The sequence below is a fragment of the Lemur catta genome, chromosome 1 (assembly GCF_020740605.2).
Source record: "Lemur catta isolate mLemCat1 chromosome 1, mLemCat1.pri, whole genome shotgun sequence".
Classification (NCBI taxonomy): domain Eukaryota; kingdom Metazoa; phylum Chordata; class Mammalia; order Primates; family Lemuridae; genus Lemur; species Lemur catta.
This window is the reverse complement of record NC_059128.1, coordinates 265,035,734-265,060,742: the sequence shown is the minus strand read 5'-3', so window position 1 is coordinate 265,060,742 and position 25,009 is coordinate 265,035,734. Positions and strand designations below refer to the sequence as shown.

The following is a 25,009-nucleotide window of genomic DNA, read 5'->3' as shown; positions in this document are numbered from 1 at the left end:
CATTAGTTACTTCTTGTTTACTGACTAATTAAACCAATGACTAAGTAGATGAACATACACATGTTCTATACTTGAATGCATGAATACATTTTATACATTCCCAGCTGTTTATTAGGATTGCAGTATTTTTCTTTGACAATCTATACCACAAGTATTTTAAAAACATTTCCAAGTGTTATTTATATAAATAGGAGCAATTTGTTTCCTTGAATGTTGGCTATATTTACTGTTGATATTAATACTTTGCATATTTGCACCTAAGATCTCAGTATTTGATCTATTAATCTTCACTCTATTCCAATTCAGGCTTCTTTTCAAAATTGGTTTCCTGACCCATCAGGCACAGGTGTATATTTTATAAATCAAAATCTATACTTCAAAACATTCTTGGAAAAAATTTATATTGAAAACAAGAAATAACTGCTGTTCCATAAAACTGAAAATGACATTCTCTAAAATACATATTGATTTTTCCTTCGGGTTTCATTAAAATAAGAACATTTGCTAAAATTAAAAGCTGAATAAAGTTTGGAATTATATATAATAATTCAGCATGTACACAACGTTAATTACAGTATTTATAAACTAAATACTATACTGAAATTATAACCTACATAGACATTAAAGGTTTAGTGGAACTATGCATTGAAAAACTGAAAAATACAACTGTGTAGCTGTTTACAAATCGTAGTCAATTATTACATCCTTGATTAGTGAAAATAGTAAGAACTTGAAAATCTTAAAGTTACCAGTGAAAATTCTATTTAAAAATGCTGTTATTTTGGCCAGGCATGGTGGCTCACGCCTGTAATTCTAGCACTCTGGGAGGCCGAGGTGGGTGGATCGCTCGAGGTCAGGAGTTTGAGATCAGCCTGAGCAAGAGCGAGACCCCGTCTCTACTAAAAATAGAAAGAAATTATCTGGCCAACTAAAAATATATATATAGAAAAAATTAGCCAGGCATGGTATGGTGGCACATGCCTGTAGTCCCAGCTACTCGGGAGGCTGAGGCAGTAGGATTGCTTGAGCCCAGGAGTTTGAGGTTGCTGTGAGCTAGGCTGACGCCACAGCACTCACTCTAGCCCAGGCAACAAAGCAAGACTCTGTCTCAAAAAAAAAAAAAAAAATGCTGTTATTTTGAAATAAAAATTATTTCCCTTATTTTTAGCAACAAAGACACATTCTACTATAACCTCATCTCTGAATAAAGTAAAACATATAATAATTTTGGTTAAGATTGAAAGGACTTCTATGAGTGATTATAGCTGGTTAAATATGTCTAAAATATAAAGAAATAGACTATCCTATTTGAGAGAATTGTTTTATGCTTTGTTAAAAAGTACTTAATATTTTAAAATAATAATTTTTCATTTTTATTTTGAAAACTGGAAGAAAGTAGCTGTTTTCCAAGATTATTATTTTCTCTTCATTAAGTGCCTGATGAGGTGCATGAAACACACAAAATGTTAAATGATATGGCAATGAACACATAATGTAGCTCTTCCAACAGAAAGTTTTTCTACACCTGTAAAACATGTTTTTCGCTCAAAATTAAGTGTCAGAATGACTCATATTCTATATTTGAATAGTTCAAGTTGTTCATAACTGAGTTTTTCCCAATTCACCAGTTTGAAAATTACTTTCATGTCCCATTGTTGGTTGGGATGATTAGTAGGGATTCAACTAAACCTTGAAAAAGAATATAATAATAGGTCAGAATTTGAATGTACCCTAAACCTAGACCCAGGTGCAGAATGAGCAGGTGACATTCATAGGAAATTAATTAATGATTTATTTAAGATCAGAATCTACTAACTGGAAAAATTTTATGCTAAAATTTTCCAGCTAAATAAATGTCATTGCAATCAAGCAAGAGCTGATATTTATTTCTAGCTGGTGACATCAGCAATTAAAAGTAGATACATGCATAGTATATAATGGATTATAGATATTTACTAACAAGGATAAGTAACTAAACATGTACTAAACTCACATAAATTAGTATAAATAAATAAAGCCACTCTGAGTGAAAAAAAATTAGCTGAAATGTTCATGACCATATGTACCTGAATTTTCATAGATAAACGTCAATCTATTTTCTCACAAATGCTTCACAAAGGCAAGGAGGTATTAACTGTGTTTACATCTCTTAAAATTTGAGATGCATTATTAACACAACCTAAAATTTATAAAACAAAGGCACAAATAACGCATTTTAGTACTATTCACATATATACATATATGTTTTAAAATGTATTTAGATTTTGAGCAATATGTTCACCTACATAGCCAGAAAACCAAGCCTTCTGAGTACAGCTGCAAATAATGCATACCATTTTCAAAAATCTTTGTCAATGCACTGATTATATCACAGAAGGAAAGGGAAACCCTTAAACAACAAAAGTGAAGTGGATGGAGGGATCTGAAGCTAGAGGGGCAGCCACGTAATTTTTTTAAGTCAATTATAGCAGTCTTGCTGAAAACATCACAACATCACTGTACTCAGATACTAAGAGGTTTTTTATGGATCCCTGATGTAGAATATGGGGCCTTAGTAGATAAAAAACATCAAAATTAGGGATGAAGCTAGGACTCCTGTGTGAAGCCAGGACACTCAATGTTCTTGGAAGGAAACAAAAACTTATGCTAGAAAACACACACACACACACACACACACACACACACACACACACACAGAGCTGACTTCTGGCAACCAAAACTTGTCTGGCTTGTCTTTGAACCAAATCCTGGTTTGTTAGGGAGATAGAAAAATATTTCTTTGAAAATTCATAACTATAGACTTGCTATCATTGTACAGAAAATTCCAAATCAAGACTTTAATTTAGGTTGCTTTGGTGCTCCCAGCTTTGTAATGCTCCAGGGAAGCTTCCAGAAGCAAAGGGATATCTTGTGTGGAATAATGCACCCAAAACCCAGGCCCTGCATTATTTCCAATAAATAGGACAGGCAACATATGAGATTACAATCTAAAATCTTAAAATACACTAGCAAATAAGCCACTCTGAATGAGATTCCATCGAAACAAACCAACCAACAAATACAGCAAACAAACCAAATGCTAAGAATTTGAATTTGAACATTCACAACTTCAAAAACTGCAATATTCAAATTCCAAATATAGAATAAGTGGGCTTAAAATACTTAAAAATCAAAAGAATAATAAAAATAATTTAAAAAAACATTTCAAGCTACCTTGGACAAAAACCAAATAGCATTTCTGTAAATTAAAAATATGGGCATTAAATTAAAAACTTAATGGTAAGGTTAAACACCAGATTAAACATAAGTGAACAAATAATTAGTGTTATGGAAGATAGAACTAAACAAATTACCACAAATTCAAAATAAAGATTGAAAACAACAAAATATAAAATATATGTAAGAAGATGTCATATACTAGTCTCAAATAACAAATTTAGCATATAACTTGCATTTTAGAATAAAACTAGAGAGAGAACGTGAGAGGAAACAATATTCAAAAAGGTAATAAGGTAACACTTTCCAAAACTGATGAAAGACATGTTTCTTCAGATTTAGTTATTACATTGAATCCCAAGCTGATTAAATAATAGAAATCAACGTTGAGATACTGGGTTAAATAGATATCCTAAAATCACCCAATTGGAAAAAAAGTCAAAATATCTACAAAGAAATGACAATTCAAAATAATAACAGTAAAAGCAAGAAAAGAGTAAAACTTTCTCTTTAGATTGCCAAAGCAGTGTAAATATCAAATTTGAATTGCATACTCAGCTAAACTATAATTTGAAAGCAAAGTTAAAATAAAAATATTTTAAGATAATTTTTTTGAGAAATCAATGAAAACTATGGACTTCCTTTCCAAAATATTCACATACAAACAATTAAAAATTTGCATACAACTTTTCAGTTTCTCTTAAAGGCTGTTACCTGTCCTCTGCTTCAGATAATGTAGCTTTCACTCTTAAAGCCAGCTACATCAGAGAGTTGTAAACAGTGGTCTCTTGGTATCTGTAGAAGGTTGGTTCCAGGAATCCTCCTATTACCAAAATCCATGGATTCTCAAGTCCTTATATAAAAGGGGGTAGTATTTGCATATAATGTATGCACATCCTTTCAAATACTTTAAATCATCTCTAGATTATTTATACCTAATACAATGTAAATGCCATGTAAATAGTTGTTATACTATATGGGTTTTTTATTTGTATTACTTTTTATTGATTCATTGTTATTTTTTATTATTTTTTCCCAAATATTTTTGGTCTGAGGTTGGTGTATCCATGAATGTGGAAGCCACAGATATGGAGGGCTGACTGTACTTGGGCCTCCTTCTTTAAATGCTTTATAATAAAGCTTTTACTAAATTACTGTGATTTTTATATAATATGCTTGGTATTCAGGCACATTGAGAAGAAGCAAAAATATAATTATTTTTCTCTCAATTGTAATGCTTTCAAAAACACCAACTACCATATCACATAATCTGACAACACACATATATACAATATTTATCATACACTGTCAGGGTTCTTCAGTCACCCTAAGGTCTAATCAACCACCCATACATGGAGTAGAGTGAATAAACATATTTAAAATTCCTACTCTGCTCTTGTTAAACTACAAACTTTGCTAAGAAACATTTTGAAAGCCATACTATAGACTTTTTGTACTATCCAGGTTACCTATTTGAAATCTTATATTATTAATAGTATATTTTTAAAGCTTTATAGTACATTACATAAAATTTGATTCCTTCTTTCCCTCTCTCCTTCCTGCCTTCCCCTCCTACTTTCTTTTTTTCTCATGAAAAACTTCCATAGAACATTGATGTTTCGACTTTATAATTTATATTTCACAGGCTCAGGCAAATCACCCCATAAATTTTCTATACAACCACCTCCCGTTAGCTATCCAAAACACACTGCACTATATATACAGGGTGTCATACACTCTATAGGGCAGTGACTTGTATTTCATTTTGTCAACTCTTAATAGCAGGTGAAAAGTGCATAATAGTCGATTTTACAGGCTTTGAAATCTGACTTCTTGCCTGGGTTTGATTTTTAGTTCAATGTTATTTATCAATATGGCCTAAGGAGAAGTTTGTTAAACATTGTAGACTCAGTTTTCTCCTTCAAATGAATTACACTCAACTTTTCCCTCTATAAAATAAAGGATATTGATATCACCAAATTCTTCAGTTTGTGGTCAAGTTCTATTATTAGAATCTATTTTAAGTACTTAAGATAGTGACAGAAATAGAATTAATATTTAGGAAATGTTAGCTGTCTTTAATGTGTGTTAATTGCCTGATTACTGGAATTTTGCTTCAGCAGAGAAGAATACGATCATTTCTGAAGGTTATCAATATAGAAAGTTATCAATATAGAATATGGGTGGGGTGAGTCACTTTTAAGAGTAATTTCATTCTCAAGAATTGTGGGTGAACTACAGGAGGTAAGAGCAGTCCCCAGCAAGGAAATGAGGACCTTGGTTTTATAGCTGCAAGAAACTGAATTTAACCAAAAAGGAAACAAGGTTGGAAGTACATTCTTCCCACAGAGACTCCAGAAATTAACAAATTCTGGTGAACACCTTGATTTTTGCCTTGTATGATCTGAGCAGAAACCTAGCCACATTGTGCCTGAACTTCTGCTCTAAAGAACTTTAAGCTGGGCCGGGCACGGTGGCTCACTCCTGTAATCCTAGCACTCTGAGAGGCCGAGGCAGGCGGATTGTTTGAGCTCAGGTGTTCGAAACCAGCCTGAGCAAGAGTGAGACCCCTGTCTCTACTAAAAATAGAAAGAAATTATATGAACAGCTAAAAATATATATAGAAAAAATTAGCTGGGCATGGTGGCACATGCCTGTAGTCCCAGCTACTCGGGAGGCTGAGGCAGGAGGATCGGTCGAGCCCAGGAGTTTGAGGTTGCTGTGAGCTAGGCTGATGCCACGGCACTCTAGTCCGGGCAACAGAGTGAGACTCTGTCTCAAAAAAAAAAAAAAAAAAAAAAAAGAACTTTAAGCTGATAAATGGGAATTGTCTTTTTTAAAAAAGACAATTTCCCTCAAAAAAATACATACTCAGTTAATTGTCATATGTTAAATAAGAATGTGCTCACTTTTTAATATATGCTGATTTTGTTCCCTGGATCATCTACAGGAATACTTGGAAATACATATGTAAACATTTTGAAGGAAAAAGGGTAATATATTTAAATATATTAATCATTTATTTAATAAACAGAAGTCCTTTGCAATAGAAAACGTTGAATAATAGTCCTAAATAAATGAAAATGATAAATTTTGAGGTCTCTATATATACATGTTCATGACTATGCATAGACACATGGATTGTAGAATCTATTATATCTGACATTTCAAACTTCAACAAGGTTTTAAGATCCATAAAATTAGATCAGCCTTTTAGATTTTATTTACAAGAGATGTGTACCAAAAAAATATTATGGTAGATATGAAGGTTCCAGCTCAGATCCTCTTTTCTGCCCAGCTGGAGGAATACAGTTAAGGTCTGTCTCAGATGCAGAGAGCTGACTTGAGTATAGATAATTATGCTCTTACTGGGAAAACTTGCATCTGAGTAAATGAGGAGGCCAGGATATAAAAGGACTGGCTATTTTAGCCTAGGGCATACAGTGTGGAAGTAATTATCATTTTGGAGTTGGCTGAGCCATTGTAAAGCCTCCATTAGAAAACCTTCCCTTCTGCCTAATCTAGGCCATGCTCCCTTTTACAAGATGTCTCGCTGCCTAACTTCATCACTAAGTCTGCTAAGGGATAAAAAATACATAGAACAGTAGATACCAGAAGCAGAAGAAGATACTAGGGTGCCTGACGAAGCAGGTGATAAGATAGGGCATGCACTAGTGAATGTGGTGCATAAGACTTTTGTGATGTGTAGAGCAAAGAGTAGCTCATTTGCTAAGTAGTGCAAAAGGCTACCACACCAGGTCTGAACTGGGATGGCAGGAAGAAAAAGTCCTGAAACAGGTATAAGCAGTGGCTCAAGCAGCCATGCTGTGTGGGGCATATGATTGATCTGGTGAGACTGATGCTCTTCAATACATTAGAGATGAAAACAAATGTGTGGAACTTGTGACGAGTCCCAGTGGAAGAATTACAATGAAATCTCCTGCTTTCTTGATCAATGTAATGCCATAATGTCATATACAGTATAGAATTGTATACATTAGAAAACAAAACAAAACAAAACAAAAAATACCTCCTGGCATGCTCTACTGAAATCTGCATCATTACAGTTTTCTCCATTTCCCCAATTCTGCTTCTTCCCCACTCTTTTCAAAAGTGTTGTTCCCTAAAAAACAATTTGAATACTAGTCTGCAAAGAAAAGTTGCTTTAGATGGAATGAACAATATTTGATAGCACAAAAAAGCGGCTATGATCAACAGAAAGTTAGGGAACACTTTAAAATAACTAAAAGAGTGGAACTGGAATGTTCCTAACACAAAAAAATGATAAATGCCTGAGACAATGTATATCTCCATTACCCTGATTTGATTAATACACACTATACACCCGTATCAAAACATCACATGTACCCTATACATATATACAACTATTATGTACCAAAAATAATTTAAAATGAAGAAATGTCACTTCTGTACACATATATTTATAGAATAGGGATGAATGATTGATTCACTTATAAAGACCCAATCAGAGGTACTATAAAATAATCCTTCCATTATCCCACATCTACCAAATTTCAACATTCTCTCCACTCTAAAGTTTTGGTACTTGAAATATCAATGAACAGGACATACTAGAGCTTATAAACTAAGAGAAAAGATAAATCACAGTTAGAAGAAATTTAATATAAAATATACTACATGTTAAAATATATACAGTACAATATAATGTAAGAAATACGATGTCATTTGCCAGTCACTCATTCTGGAGGAAGAGTGAATTTCAGTGTGAGAGCACTTCCAAGGAGTGATTGCAAAAGCATGTCATAGGTGGTTCAGGGTAAAAGCATAATTCTGGACAGTGTTAAATGGACCTGAACCTGTCTGATGGGATAAATGTCAGTAAGGTTGAAAGGTTACATAAAAACGACATAGTGACTCGATAAAACCACAGGGTTCGATGAAAATATGTGTGATTAAGGTAGAAAGTTTAAGTCAAAACTACATTATATGTTTTAATAATCAAATCATTGCCGTCACTTTACAGTAAACATCATAATGATTATTTACAGCACATTTCACATTTCTATAACCATAAATAATTTGTTATTCTTATGAAAATATTCACTATATTTTTACAAAACTGGGAAAGAATAGTAAATGCTAGAAACACATATCTTAGAATGTCAGAAGTGTTCCCAGTGGAGTTACCCAGCTTCTCTCCCGGACTAGCCATTGTTATCTATGTTCTCCTTTTAGTCACATATTTACTACATTCATGCCTGTCATTCAAATATGGGGGCTATACTAAGAAACCCTTAAAAACATGTTTTTATATATAAAATGAGATCACGTTGTCATTTGATATATTAAAGCTTTAAATAAATCACATTACAGAAGTACACGATCTCAAACAGAAAGAATAGCACCAGCCCAGCCATAGAAACCTGTATGGAAAATTGAGTGGGCATGTTGCTGCAGTGCTAGAAATTTTCAACTGGTACAATTCATAAAGAGAAGAAAGAGACATCAAATACTAAACTATTGAGAGGAGGATAGGCACTCCTGCAGAGCTGAATAATAAGAGGTTGAACTGGGTCTACAACCCCAGGCATGAGGCTCCAACCCCCATCCACACTGCCTTTTCTCAGCCGTTTAACCAGAAGACTAGAAAGAGAAAAAAATCTTATTGCACTCATGCGTCTTCCACCCAGGAGAGCATGCTGTGATGTCTCTTCTCTTCCTGGTAAGTGAAGATAATTCAAAAAGATGAATAAAATCCATTAGACGTTTTTTGCATAACAGATGAGAAGAAGGGTCTGGCATTTCCATCCCCATTTGGGCTTCTGTTTTTACAGAAGACTCTTCTATCTTCTATGCGTCTTTAAAGTGGGGAAAAAGAAAAATGGAGAAAGAGAAAGAACTCTGAAGCAATCTAGGTTCTTACATTTTAGCTTAGTAAAGATTTGGAAATTTTCTCTGGGTCAAGTGGATATTGCATAAAGTTAGCGGGCTGCAGTCACACTTAAAATGAAATCTGTTGAAGAGAATGGTGAGGAGGTGTCTAAGGAGGTGAGATGAAGTAGCATCCCATCTGAGGACACTCTGTCTCTAAAAAGTCTTCTAATGTGTCTGCACCCCAAATGTGCACCCCAAAGTCAGGTATTCAGGTGCTTGTGCCACAGAGACCAGATGGCAAGGACAGCCCAAACAGACCCACAGCACCAGAAAATTAAGAGATATTTGTCTACTTTCTCCTTCCCAAGAGAAGATGCAGTTCATGCCACCTCTAATGTCCCCAGACCATGGGGATCAGAGAAAATGTGAATGCAAAATTAGACATTATTTTAAGTTTCAAACTGTGCAAAATGCAACTGGACTTTTTATATACTTGAAAATGGTCATAAATGTATCATGTCTTCCAAAGACATTATTACATAACAGAAAGGGAGATTCAAAAAGAATGTCTGAAAGAAGTGATTAGATTTAAAAAACAAACAAACAAAAATTCATGTTTGTATTTTGCTGAGCTGAGATCATGCAATGGTTTGATTACATGACTGTAACCCAATTTAAAGTAATCATTAACAGATCTATGAAAGAAGAGTCAGCCATGGAAACAGAAAAAAAAAAAATACTGATGCAAACATTTTCCTCAAATAAAAGAGAGCAAGCTCCAGTCATAGGACCTTGAGTAATTTTCATCTTTTTGGCAAGCCTTAAAGCTGTCCCAGTGTGAAGCCATTAAACATCTTATTTATGAAGCTTCCCTTGCTCATATTCTGGATTCACCAGACAAGTTTCTGACACATATTTTATTTCCAACATAATATAGTAAAGGGTAAAGAAGGTACCTATATAGACTCTGAACATTCTAATTTCTGGACAACCATTTGTCATTGCAAATTAACAAATATATTTTGTTTTTATATATCAGTCTTAATAAGCATTGAATCTGCTTTGGACAGATGGATATATGTGCTCCAAAGTCAGGTTTTGTACTTGATCAACTTGGCCTGATCAAGGCCATTATAAATTCTCCATGGTGTTGCAACTTCGTAAAAAATCTGGACAGGGTCTATTAATATTCTCCCCAGTGTGACAGGGGTGGAATGGTTGTCATTGAGCACCCACATTGAGTTTTCTGCAGTGTGAGAAATAATTCATTTTGCCTTTCTGTCTCTCACCTACCACCCTCCCTTCTTTCTCTTAATGAAACCAAAATTTTTTATAAAATATTATTTCTACCAGCCAAGTTAATTTTTTTTTCCTATAGTTTTTGGCCCCACTCAGTTATTCTTTTCTGGGCATTGTCTTTATAAATCTCTCCTGAACCACATAGCATGTGCACTAAGAACATTATTCAAATAGCTGATAATTAAAAGAAATAATAAAAGATCACCTGTTTGAAGACATTATTTGAAGCATAGGGTAAATAACTGATGACTCATTGATTAATATTTGTGACATTTCTCTATCAAAAGCCTGTAGTTATTCTCAGTGAAAACTGAAAAAGCTGGTGTCAACAAAGATGAGACTGGAGTGATTTAATTTGCTCTCTCTTCAAGTTCACCGCAATTGGTTCTCTCTTTTCTTCTCAGGAGGGCTTTGGCTTTTACTGAACCCTTATGCCATATATGTTAGGGTCAATGAAAGATCCTTATAGGACATACACTATGATGCATTAATTTCCTCACTATTTTCTGCTACTCTTTTGGACCACTCAAAGTAGTTCTATGTCTTAACCAACAGAGTCCAATACTGATAATTTATTATTTCCTACTTTACTTTTCTCTCCTCATAATGAGGAAACAAACCACATTTTCAGAACATGATGAAATTTTACATAATTGAAAAGAAGTTCTGTGAATCATTTTGCCTTCTTTATAGAAATATAAAAGTAAATATAAATATAAAAGTAAGCATAAAAATATAAAATTCTATAGAATTTTCTGGGATGGCTTCATGAATACACATAAGACACTGACATTTTATAGTATGACTTTCGCACCTACTTATGAAATAAATATTAATAAATTAAAAACAAGCACACATTCTAGAATACCCAACCATCATATCTAACACATCAGGAGTCTTCTTTTCACCAACAAAATTTTAAACAGTAATTTTTCCTCCCTAGAATAAAACTTTGCTGATTGTATTAAGCATTTCCATCTAAAGATGGAAACCTTTCCTTTCTGTATTGAGGTTATTCTCAAGAAGAATAGGGCAGTGAAAATATCTTCCCAGCATCACTTTATCAAAAAAAAAAAAAAAAACTGCTGAAGGAAAATAAAAAGCTAATCACACAGGTATATTGAAGATAAGCCGGAATCAATCAATACATTTTGAAATTATTGACTCACTTTGAACTCCATGGGAGCGTACTATTTTCCAGATCTCTGACGCCACTTCTTTGACATCCACCTGATAGTGATGAATAGGCACACCTCCGTGGGAGTCCGGTTTGTTGAAAGAAACCTTGGCTGTGGTCTGTGACAGCTCTATAATCTTCACTCCATAGGGACTGGATGGCACATCTGTGAAGAAACAAGCACAAAGGAAACATAGCAGGTAATGTGGGTAGCCATTATTAAGACTTATGATTTTATGAGAATTAGTAATGAAGGAAAAATGGCTGCTTATATCATTCAATAGATCTGAGTTTCAGAGCTTGAATAATATCTTCAAATTATAAGAGAGTACACACAAGTCAATTTTCATTACCTCAGCAAACAAAAAAGTAAAACATTCAATGTCACATTTCATTTATTGAGGAGATATATTAGTTCTACATTTTCAGGACAATATAAATATTGTATTTGATGTTAAAGAAAACTAATGTGCATTTATGTTTGCCTATGTGTGAAAGAGATGGAGGAAGAAGAGAAAGAGAGAGAGGAGATAAAGATAAAGGGTAATATTTAAAACCTAAGAATAAATAAATCTATTATTCAATGATTGCCATAAATAATAATGTCTTGTGAAAATGTAAAATTTATTTTCTTTTTGTTTAACAAATTTATATTACTTACTTTTGGCAAAGTGCTAAGTACCGAGAAAATGTTAGTATTCTGAATTAAATAAAACTGCAAAATTTCTAGTCTAATTTCATTTATATATTATATAATTCGAGTAAAACTTTAGTTGAGATACTGATGTCTCATTAAATTATTTTAAAAACAGCTATAAAATCTTTCTTGTGCATGTTATTACATCAATACATTATTTACATTATTTCAAGTTCAATATCTTTGGTTGAACTTTTAGTTTCTAATATACAAACTTCTTTAGAAAGAATTATCTCAAAGGCAGAACAAGCAGAATTAGAAAATAAGAGAGAAAAAAATCTTAATGAAGAAATAAATGAAAACCGTGCTCCAGAAACATCAAGTTTAGAGGCACATTAAACATTAAAGGAATTTCTCACTCTATCAATCTCACTGTTTCTTTCCCATATATCACATTTGAAATAAACTTTGGAAAAGAAAACAAACATAACTATTTCATATATACTTGATTGACAAAAATGAAGTAAATGTAAATTTCTGTTCTTGATCAAGCATTCAGATAGAAATCTCAAATGTCAGTCAAAATGTGCTTTATTTGCTGGAGCTAAAAAAAGAGTACTATAGATCACAAGAAATTATGCCTTATAAATGGTACTGGACAAGAGCCAGGAGGACAGCTTTATGGCCTTCTGTATGTGAATATTGTAAAGAATTCCATAGTGTATATTTCAGCTCTAATTAGTAACTGTAAATTAGAAAGTCTATGAAGTACATTATGTTATGGCTCTAAGGTTCACAAACACATGTGTAGAAAATACTGAGGCAGCCAAAAGTCATAGTACTATTAAAGTATTGTCTGGAAATATAATTTTAAGTTATTTAAATAATACGTTTAAACTGTCATATGTAAACAGTCTAATAGTTTTCATGTGTCTTTAATCTCCAAATTAATCTGCAGTTCTTTTCATCTGTAGGTTTGATCCAAAATAGAGGAAAAAAACAGTCATGCATGGATGCCCTTATTTAGGTTGCCAATTCTTCAGTCCACGCTGAGTGACTTTCTAGTGTCTATTAGGTCTAAGTTGGACATCACAGCAACTATAGTCTTCAGTTTGGGGACACACATCAAAAGTGAAGGTAGAGTATCCTTAGGAATAAGGAAAGATATTATTCTCTTGGGATCCCACCTTGAATACACGGCATGTATATGATTTTTTGTTTCACTCTGACTGTAGAGGTGTGCACCATTCACTAACCTGTGCACCTGACATGGTGCACCTACAGAGACACAAGATCCTTTTTCTTCATAGGACAAATGTCCAATCATCAGAACACGGGCCAATGACTACGCTTTTCTAGCCATACAGTCTATTTGCAATGACTCTTGTTTTTTTTTTTTTTTATTTATATTATTTTTGGCCTCTTCTTTCTGTTATCTTATTAAAAGAAAAAGCATGCTTATGACTTGCAGCTCTAGTATCTTTCTAAACTTTTTTTAACATTCTGATTTTTTGTGTCCAGCCACCAAATGACTACCAAATTATCAGTTTTTTTTGAAAAAGGGCCAAATATTTATACACACACATGCACACATATATTTATACATATATATATACATGTAACTTTGAGCACAGGGACTGGAATATTGTGTCTTCAGGAAATATTTGATGAATTAGATATTTCAGTAATCAAAAATAATATGCAAGGATGCAGAATATGTCGGAGAAAATAGTGTCTGATGTGCCTAGAATCAATACCTCTACTTCTTCACTCTCTCAATTATTTTCTAATTGCCTTCATCCTTGATTTCTATCTATTATATACATCCCAATTAGTCAAGACATTATTTTAATAATTCCTACATTATGATCCTTGTATCCATTTCTTCCTTCCCATTTCCTCAGTTAACTCCTAAACTCTAGCCCTATCTGCGTCTGCCTGCAATGCTATTAGTGTCTCTTGGCTTCCTTTTCTATTGGGTGTCCCACAAAAACTTCAATCCATGTGACATGCAAATGCAAAATCAATCTATCCAAAGAACCACTCTGATCACCTCACTTCCCTGAGAAGAGCATTCAGGAGCTTTACTCTTCTTACAACCTCAATCTCAGTCTTTCCAGTTTTATGTTTAGGATCCTGGATTATCTAACTCACTGGGTATATGCAAAAAGAAGAGCATATTGTTAAAGACTATCAAACACAGCCTGGTATTTCAGCTGGGGCTTATGGGTGTTCGACCCCAGAGACAGTTCTCCCCTCATTGTTATCATATTTTTCTAAACCATTTCCTAGCATTTGTCATCTCAATAGTTAATAAATTCTACCCACTACTGAATGAAAACAATTGTGAAAATGTATATTTATTTAATTACTCTTTCTTTTTACCTCTGCTAGTGCTGGTATAGTGTTAGATTAAGACACTGGATATGTCCTCAGAATTTATGGATCCAAAGAATAGTCTTGACACTTTTGTCAATTGCAACAGTGGACAAGTCCCTTAATCCTGTGGTCCCCAATCCCTGAGCTGTGGCAGGTACTGGTCCATGACCTGATGAGAACCAGGCTGCACACCAGGAGGTGAGTGGCAGGCCAGGGAGCTAATCTTCATTTGTAATTACAGCTACTCCCCATCGCTCACATCACCACATAAGTAAGCTCTGCCTCCTCTCAGATTAGCAGCAGCATTAGATTCTCAGAGAAGCATGAACCCTACTGTAAACTGTTCACATGAGAGGGATCTAAGTTGTGTGCTCCCTATGAGAATCTACTGTCTGATGATCTGAGGTGGAGCTGAGGTGGTGACGCTAGTGCTGGGGAGTGGCTGCAAATACAGATTATCATCAGCAGAGAGGTTTGACTGCACAATGAACGTAATGTGCTTGAATTATCCTGAAACTATCCCCTCCCAACCCTGTCTATGGAAAAATTATCATCTATGAAACTGGTCCCTGGTGCCAAAAAGGTTGGGGACTACTGCCTTAATCTTTCACATAACAGTGTTTGTCTCTCTAAAATGGAGGTTAGATTAGTACCCACTGCTAGGGTTACTGGCAGTATCAAGTAATGTAGAGCACTTAAAGAGAAACTGGTATACATTAAGCACTTAGTAAATGTCAGTTATTGTAATTTTTGTTAAGGCTTCCTGATAACTATCTTCCTTACATTATGTCTTTTTTTATCCATTGACATATATCAATGTTTTAGTCAAATGGTAGGTAATGGATACAGTATCTAGGTTCAGCTTAGAAATTGTATGCTGTGTGTAAATAGCAAAGAGCTGGTGCTATGATTTAGGAGTCAGGTAGGAACAATCCCTGGGCAAATTAAATTAATTTGGCATCAGTTTTCTCATAAGTAAAATAGTAATGACAATGCCAGCATTAAAGTTATTATGAAAATACGTTGATGTATATAAACCACTGGGGATTCATAAATACTATTCTCACTTATCCTATCCTTAAAAATAGTTGTCCATGTACAAATAATGTTGGTAAACATTTTATATTTATACGTATACCTATAGTCCTAGTTTGGTCAAAGTATAAATGTGAAAGTTACTAAAATGTCTGTTTTGGCGATAATTTTACCATGTAATAAGTAGAGGAACAATGGGAGGAGTTGCTCCTCTGATGTTATTTTGATAAAATAAAGACATACAATTAAATAAAGAGGAACTAATAAGTGAAATGAAAGCGCATGAATCCTCACAGAAAAGGAAGAGGGCAATAATCAAATATATATATATATATATATAGAGAGAGAGAGAGAGAGAGAGAGAGAGCGCGCGCGAGAGAGAGCTATTATTGGGAACAGAATTGAAAGAGCAAAGAATACATGAGATATCATCTTCCTAACAGAAAAAAAGCTTCTCAAGCGAAGATTCAGTATATAAAGAAAAATCTTGAAAGGGTAGGCCCAAAGGTACTAATGTGGAAGAAAAGGAAGGGAGCTAATCAATATTATGTGTGGCTATAAAGGAGATCTTGATGAACATATATTTAAATAACATTTACAAAATGAAGGAGAACATGGAATTACAAACCAGCATTTCCTAGGCTTCTGAATAAGCTGAATGTTGAAGACAATAATGACAAAGATTAGTTGTGCATATGTGTGTGCATGTGTATGTGTATGTGATGTGTTTTAGCTCTTTCTCAACTGCATTCGAAATTCTCAGCAAATAAACAGAAATCAACATCAAAAGTGAAAAGAGGAAACATAAAGCAAATTCATGCAAATTATACCCTATCATCTCATTTGTTCTGTTTTATTGAGAAATAATTGAAAAATAAAAATTTTTATATATTTAAGATATGCAACTTGATGTTTTGATATGTACACACTATGAAATAATCAGAACAATCAACCTAGTTAACATATCCATTATCTTACATAGTTACCATTGTGTATGTGGATGTGTGGTGTGTGTGTATGTGATGAAAGGACTTAAGATCTACCTTCTTAGAAAATCTCATATATAAAATAAGTATTGTTAACTATAGACACATTGCTGTACATTAGATTCTCTGAACTTATTCATCTTGCATAACTAAAACTTTGTATCCTTTGACCAGCATATCCCCATTTCTCCTTCCCCAGCTCCTAGAAACCACCATTCTGCTCTCTGCTTCTACGAATTTGACTGTTTTGTAATTACACATATGAGAGACATCTCACTGTATTTGTCTTTCCATGTCTGGGTTATTTTACACAGCATACACACACACACACACACACACACACACCTATATGTAAATATTTTTGTATCTTGCCTATCTGGGTTATTGTGAATAATGCTACAATGACATCAATATCTTGAAGAGCTATCGCTGCTTGATTAACCCGTAATGAAAAACCTATCCTCATATTTTCCAAAGCTAAACACTCCACATCTGAATGGAATTTTGTTTTTACTTTTTTTTTCTTTTCCAGAAATCTGTTTCATCAGAGAGCTCTTCTCATCTTTTTTCTTCTTTCTTGGAATTTTAATCTTTCTTCTCCATCTTATTATCACCAATTATAAAGATTCTCCAAATGACAAACTTTCTTCAGTCCTGCTCTCTCTTAAAACAAGAAATTCTTCTTCTTCTTCTTGTTTTGTTTCCTGTCACGGTATTTAAATAGGTTGTTCCTAATTTCTGCCCCAACATCTTTACTTATGGAAATTTGATCCTCTAGAATGCTGAGAAGCTGGTGACTAAGGTGTGGTTTAGAGACACTGACTTAGCTCTTTCTCCATAGATGAGGCTGTTGTGTTGCTAAACTTAGATCCAGGAATCTGAAGAGTTTGATATTTGTAAACCCTCTTTTAAAAGGAAATATCTACATGAATATTCTTCCAGAACGATGTTTAAAATATTAGCATAGGTACTTTCTATTAACACTCAGCATCAAATTCTATCCTTTAAGCTACTGCTCTTTATCATAGAAATGGCAGGTTAGAATCTTCATTACTCAGACTCATCTGCTGCTATGGTTCATGTATGCAACTTAGGATGAGAGGCTCATGTATATGGCTTCTAATGCTGCAAGGATATGAATGCTCTTCCTGTTTTTCTCAGGGGATGCATGTGGACAAGAGGACCTGAAGGTGCTAATGAGGGTAGCAGCTGGACTCCACCCACAATTCCGCAGTTTATTCATTCCATTTCTGGTATGAGGCAGCTGTGATATCAGCACAGGAGTAGCTTGGCAGCAAGGCTTCTTGACCTTTACTTAGCAGTTGCAGACTTGACCCCTGGACCTCACTTGAGCTATTTTGTCACACTGAAGGTGAAAGAGTGTTGGCTCTCTTTTGTCTTTCATTGTATCTGCCTTTCCAGTGATCTTATAACCACTTAATTCTCCATAAAAAATTATTTTTGCTTGTTTTCCTCACCAATCTCTATCTGATAGAAGTCCCAAATATTAAAAGCATTGACACTTAAGTAATCAAACATCCCAGATCCAGCAAGGCTATAACATGCAGAGTGTCACCATCAACTGCTTGCACCTCAGGAACTCTAGGATGAGAGGAGTTCATCTGCTTTTGTTTTGGGTGACCATTTAATTTCCAGTTAGGTTTTATATACAATTTTATTACTTCAGCTACGCTGTGGTCTGTAGGTTGGTGTCCCACCAAAATTCATATGTTGAAATTTAATCCCCAATGTGATATTACTAAGAGGTGGGGTCTTATGGGATGTGGTTATGACATGAGGCCTCTTCCCTCATGAATGAATTAGTGCTCTTATAAAAGAAGCTGAAGAGAGCACGTTTTGCTCCCTTTGCCACGTGAGCACACGTAGAAGGCACCAACTGTGAAGAACCGGCCTTTGCCCAAAACAGAACCGGACGGCACCTTGATCGTAGACTTCCTATCTTCCAGAACTGTGTGCAATAAATTTCTGTTGTATATACATTAACAGAGTCAACAGCATATTGTTATATCAACCAGAACAGAGTAAGACAAATTGTGAACTTTACCTAATTTTATAGCTTATTTGCAACACATCTGAAACTCTGTAAATTACTTCATATTTCACTAGTCATCTGGTTTTCTCCAATTTCCAAATCCAAATTACTATTTTCTTGATTTTTCTCACAGCATTTGATCACATATGTTTACATTTTTCTCCTCAGAAACAGTTACACTAACTTAATGAATAATTGCTTTCAATTTCATTTGTTCATATGCTTTTAAGTCCATTGACTAAGCTGAAGTTGTCCAGGGATCTGACCTTATCTCGCTTTTATCTCTAATATTCTCCATGGAAGTGTTCACTCACTCCTGAGGTATCAACAAAAATTATTTCTTCCTTCATATCCAATTCTTGACACTTCTCACAAGTCATGGACACCTAGGTCCCTTTGTTATTTGGGCATTTCAATAATGGCTCATAAGCAAATCAAATATAACACAACAAACCCTTCATATAGTTAATAAATTTACCTAAAACTACTATGATCTAGAAATATACATTGCATATATAAAATGATATTCAATACATTGTGTGTGTGTGTGTGTGTGTATATATAAAATGATATTCTTCATACACATACAAGCACGCACACACACACACACACACACACACAGATATATCTGTTCTCTGGAGTAGTAGACATTACTTTAGGATATTAGAGTTTATATTTACATATTTTGGCAACTTGGAGAAACATGGAAATTGGCAATTACCCACAGGTTATGCTATGTTGTAATTAGTCTTTAGAATTCTACCAAGATAGTTGTTCCAAGATAAATGGATCATGTTGCCTTATCACTAAAAGACTCTAAACTCGCCTTGCTGTATGCAAGACAGAATATAAACATGATGAATGTTTTTAAGGAAATCCATAATTTGGTCTCTCATTATCTCTCTATTCACGTCACCAACCACTGGTCTCCTTACACAATGTACTCCTCCCGTGTTCCATTAAATGCCTCATTTCTTAACAGCTCACACTCTTTCAGAGTATTGTGTCTTTTTACAAATGTCATCTTGATTCTTTCAGTTTTTCCCTTTCTTCTTTATTGGACCTGTTTCCACTCACTCTTTCAGACTCAATTCAAAGGTGACACCTGTTAGAAGCCTTCACCAAGAACTCCCATCATAATTCAGTCTGGTGTTCCCAAGCCTTGATTCACACTTCTAAAATAACTTTTATCTTTTGAACTCTAACTTATGTGTAAAGACCAGGTACCATATATTATTCATCTTCAGATTCCAAATCTAGAACAATGTCTGGCACCTACATGAAATTCATTATATACTTTTTGAGTGAGTGAATTAAGAAATGATAAGGAATTGATGCAAGCGTGGATTCTCTAAAAATATTGTCACATTATCCTGATTTCCTTTTTCATAGCAACATGAGAATGAGATAATACAGAGGATGTTATGAATAGTTTCATATTCATCACTAAGTTTGCTTCATGACTTCTGGAAAAAGATCAAGATGTAGACTTTTCCGGGCTAGATCATAAAACTGATTATGTAAAAGAAACTTGGCTTTATATTCAGGTGAAGAAAGTGTGCTTCCAAATGAACTAATTTTAACAAGCTTTCAAGTTTTGTGGAATAAGGCTCTGAACCAGATATAGTCTGGGCACATGGACAAGTAGATTGACTATAATTCTATATCTATAGAATTCTGTTCAAGTGATACAGCTTAACCTCTAAGCAAGTCTCTGTTCTCAAAATGACTTATATAGGCTTATCCATGACTTTGGTGAAAATACAGAAGGCCACTTCATGATACTGTACTGGCGAATTAAGTTAATCTTGAAAAAAGAGCTCAAATATTTGATTTGACAGGGTTTCAGTAGGTTCAAAAGATCAGCCCAAGCTGACAAGATGAGATTTAATAGGGGTAAGTCTAGAGTCCTGAAGTGAGGTTAAGTAAATCAATTGTGAAACACAGTATCAGAGACTTTATTTAGTAGCAGTTTCTGTAAAAAAAAAAAAAAGATATCAGACAAGACAGTAGATGGGAAAAAAGAGGCCAAATCAAATGAAAATGTATATTGTTTAATAGAAATATAGTATCAAGAATAAGTAAGGCCATTATCCCATTTTATTATGCATTGGTCTATGGTGTCTGGATCAATGTATTATATCTAAAGAGACATTGACATATTGACTTCTAACCAAAGGAAAAGTGACCAATGTGAACTATAATTTGCCCATAATAATAGCTACCCTAATATTTCTTGAGTATTTGCCATGTGCTAGGTGCTTTGAATGCATTAACTTACTGTTCATCACAACACTCTCATCAGCTAGATCTTAGAATGACTGCTATGGGGCACTGCCCGGAAACCCTCACAGGGCTGAGTTTCCCATTCTTAGGGGCTGGATGTGTTAGCTGATGACAGGTTACAGCCAACTCCCTCCCCTAAAATTGCCCAGGAGAAGATGACTTTATTAGATAAGTGCATTAATTAATGAAGCAAAGGTGGAAACACTGTATTAAAGATTAAGATTTAATATAAAAAGTTTAAATATAACAATAATGAATTATGAAAGTAAAAAAAAAGTTGAATTAAGTTATTTGATAATAAAGTTTAAAAGTTAGAGTGAAGCTCTTTTAAGAGAAGAAATGCAACACATGTACAAATACATGGAATGCCTTGTGAAGTCACGATCTTTTGGAAGTAGAAATAACACTATATAGTCACAATTTTATTTAGCTTTATGTGTCCTACAATTTTAATTTGTTCCAAAGTAGGTATGTAAACCCCAAAAGAGAGGATGCTTCCGAACTACAAAGCAGAATTATCACCTAGGAGGTACATTTTAAAAAACAATTTTATAGTCAAGTCAAAAAATACAATATGCATATATATTTTTATAGTTAAGTCATAAAAATATATATATGCCTCTCTCATGGCTCCAATTGATATTTTGATAAATCAAGCATATATGTGAAATATCTCATATTTTCCATAAAATTATAGGAAAAAAACCCTTCTTTTTTCAATTTTCTAAAGAGAGGGGAGCTAGATCAAAGAGGGCTAATCTAATTTTTGCTCATAAAAATGAAGCCAGGGTTTAATGGCAAGATCTTGTTCAGGTTTTTTTGTTGTTGTTATTGTTAATTTAAACCAAGCATATTTAATTATCTTTTATTTAAGAATATAATTTGAGAAATTGGCAATCATTGGTTCTTTGAAATTAGTTTTAAGAATGTGAAAAAGGGTTAAAAATAAAAGAGCTTGAATCATTAAGATCGCTTGTAGAAAACTGTGCAAGAAAAAAGAGACGCTGTCCTCAGGCTAACTCTTTACTTAAGGGAGCCCTTTGATATAGCCAATATTTAATGATACTCACTGTTTAACCCATAATAATAATAGATAACAATAAAATATACTGTGTTTATATATATATTGTTCTCTAATTTGTAAACCTATTTTCCTTCTGTAGAATAGGTATGAATAATATCTCATGTACTTAATTGAGCTAAAAATTATTACGATGACTACTCATAATTCAGTTTAGCAATTTATTCCTGTCTTCTTAATATATTTTACCAAGCTTTTCTTCCTCACCAGAGATAATGGCAGAAAGTAGTGTGAGGCGTAGAAATGAAATATTCAGATAATAAATATATGTGACTGGCATCTATATATCTTATTTCTAAACCCTGTTATAATTGCATTGTTACTAAATAGGGATTATCATCTCCATTGTTAAGGACAAAGTTATTATCATATTTACTAAGATATTTGAAAGTTATTTCTAAAAGGTTGCTATATTTTAGGGAAAAATTGTATAACTGCATATTAGAGAATGCTAGTTATCTGTGAATAAATTATTATGTATTTAATAATATGCAATATGCTATTTTAAACATTTTTAATCCATAAAAACATTTTAATCCATTAAAACAATTTTTAATTTATGGGGTCACATATCATGCCACATATGCACACAGAAAAGATGTGCATGATTATTATCAAAAATGCTACTTATTTTCTTGAGTCATTTCACTTTTCTAAAGCTTCTCTATCTTACGCATATTTGTTTATTGGCCTTAGTTTTCTTCACTTTTTAGTATTTCTTTTTCTTTTGAAATTGTTTCATTTTTATAGAAAATTTGCGAAAACAGTACACACAGGTATTTTTGTATCAGAAACATTTTATCTAAGTCATTTAAGTTGTCATGGCAAATGTAGTGTGTATTTGCTACAGACAAAACATGGTCTTACATAAGCTCTGTAAAACATTTACATTGATGATCTACAGACCACTATCACAGTTTACCTATCATTTTAATAATGTCTTTTATAGCAAGAGGATGCAGCTCAGAACCATGCATGGAATATATTTGTCATGTCTCTACTACACTTTAGTCTGGGGAATTTCCTTAACCATCCCTTGGTTTCCATGGCTTTGACACTTTGAAGTTATTTTGTAGATGGCTCCTCAGTTTGGATTTGCTGTATGTTTTCTCATACTAGATTCTGATCATTCATTTTAGCAGAATTACCATAGTAGTCATTCCGTGTTCTTCTCATGGACTCTGGTAGTACTCAAGTTTAATTTTCTTATTACTAGCGATGTAACTTTTATCACCTGCTTAATGTAGTATCTATTAATATTAGGGTTATCAACTGTAAAGTTATTATTAGGTCATTAAATATGAAATTTCCAATTCTGAATCAAAAGTGTAGTTTATTGTACCTCAGACAAGAAGCAGTACAATTAATACAAGTATGCGCCTAAGTATCAACACAGTTTTGACATCTTAACGGTAGCTTGTTTATGCCAGCAACGAAAAATCCTGGAGAGCAAGTAGTGATGAAATTGCAAAAGCCATTTTCCACAGCTTGTTCAGAACTGAATATTTTTCTTTGCAAGAAGTGGTCAAAAGCCTGCAAGAAGTGGTAATCAGTTGGTGCAAGGTCTGGTGAATGCAGTGAACAACAGACAGTTTCTAAGTCCAGCTGTTGTAGTTTGAGCTGCATTGTTTGTGCTACATGTGGTAGAGTGTTGTCTTGCAAGAGGATTGACCTGTCTCTATTGACCAGTCTCGGCTGCTTAATCACAAGCATCTTCATCATTTTGTCCAACTGGTTGAGGTACACATCCACTGTAATTAACTGTCGAGGTTTCATGAAACTGTAGTGGATAATACCAGCACTGGACCACCAGATACCATTAGCTTTTTTTGGATAAATATTTGGTTTTGGACTGTGTTTCGGCACTTCATCTTCATCCAGCTATTGTGTCAAATGCTCGTGATTGTCAAAAAGAATCTATTTTTTATCACATGTAACCACATGTTGTAGAAATGGTTCACCTTTATATCGTGACAGCAAAGAAAGGCAAGCTTTGGGATGATTTCTCTTCTGATGCTCGTTTAATTAATGTGGAACCTATGTATCCAGCTTCTTTACCTTGGCCATTGGTTTGAAATTGTCCAATAGTGTTGGGATAGTAACATCAAACATTGCTGCTAATTCATATGTAGGTTAAGATGGACTCACTTCTACTACAGCTTTCAGCTCATTATCCACCTTGATCTCAGGTTGCCTATGTGGCTCATTTTCAAGATTAAAATCATCAGAATAAACCTCCCAAACCATCCACATACTGTGCATTCATTAGCCACATCTTTCCCAAATATTTTGTTGATATTTCGAGCTGTCTGTGCTCCATTGGTTCCACGATGGAACTCATTCGAAAATAACACAAATTTTTGACTTATCCATGGTTTCATAAAAATTGCTCTAAAAAAATTTGAAACATAATCACAAGCCAAACTATGTATTTGAAAGAATGAGGATTTACCTTCACAATAAAAATAAAACAAGAAGTGTCAAAACGAAACGCCAGAGATATCAACTGTCAAACAGTACTTAAGGAAACTGGACATTTTATACTTAATAACCTAATATATTCCTTTTATAATTAATTAGTAATCTGAGGATAAATACATTAAGCCTATTTCTATTTATTATTTCCTCATCTAACTTTCATGCACCTACCTTAGCAACCATTGTTGCTCTTTGGCTGAATTAATGTATGCTTTGTTGTTTGTTAACATTGGCTATGGATTTTTTTGACATGTTCTCATCTTTTTATTTTTTTTAACTTCATTAATTTCTGACACCACAAGTTGTTATAAGGTTATTTTATACTTTCTCTGTCCCAGTTCTGGAATCAGCCATTTCTGCAAGGGGCCCCAGTTACACTCAGTCAAGAATGATATTTGGAAACCAAGATCTGGCTTCTAGGTGTGCTCATTGCTACTGGAGTGTTGTAAATCCCATGTCTTCTCAATCAATAGAGCTAGCTCAGCAATTGTTTTCTAAGTGGCATTCCAAAAAAGTTCCCTGTAGA

At 33.9% G+C, this 25,009-nt stretch overlaps 1 protein-coding gene across 3 annotated transcripts in view; it reads right to left on the bottom strand.

Moving 5' to 3' along the window:
* The window catches only part of NCAM2 (neural cell adhesion molecule 2), a 518,783-nt gene that overhangs the window by 93,015 nt on the left and 400,759 nt on the right, over positions 1 to 25,009 (bottom strand). For all 3 annotated transcript variants that reach the window (XM_045557836.1, XM_045557845.1, XM_045557826.1), the window contains one exon: positions 11,541 to 11,714. In XM_045557836.1, coding sequence (XP_045413792.1) covers positions 11,541 to 11,714 — 174 coding nt within the window. The remainder of the gene's footprint in view (positions 1 to 11,540; positions 11,715 to 25,009) is intronic.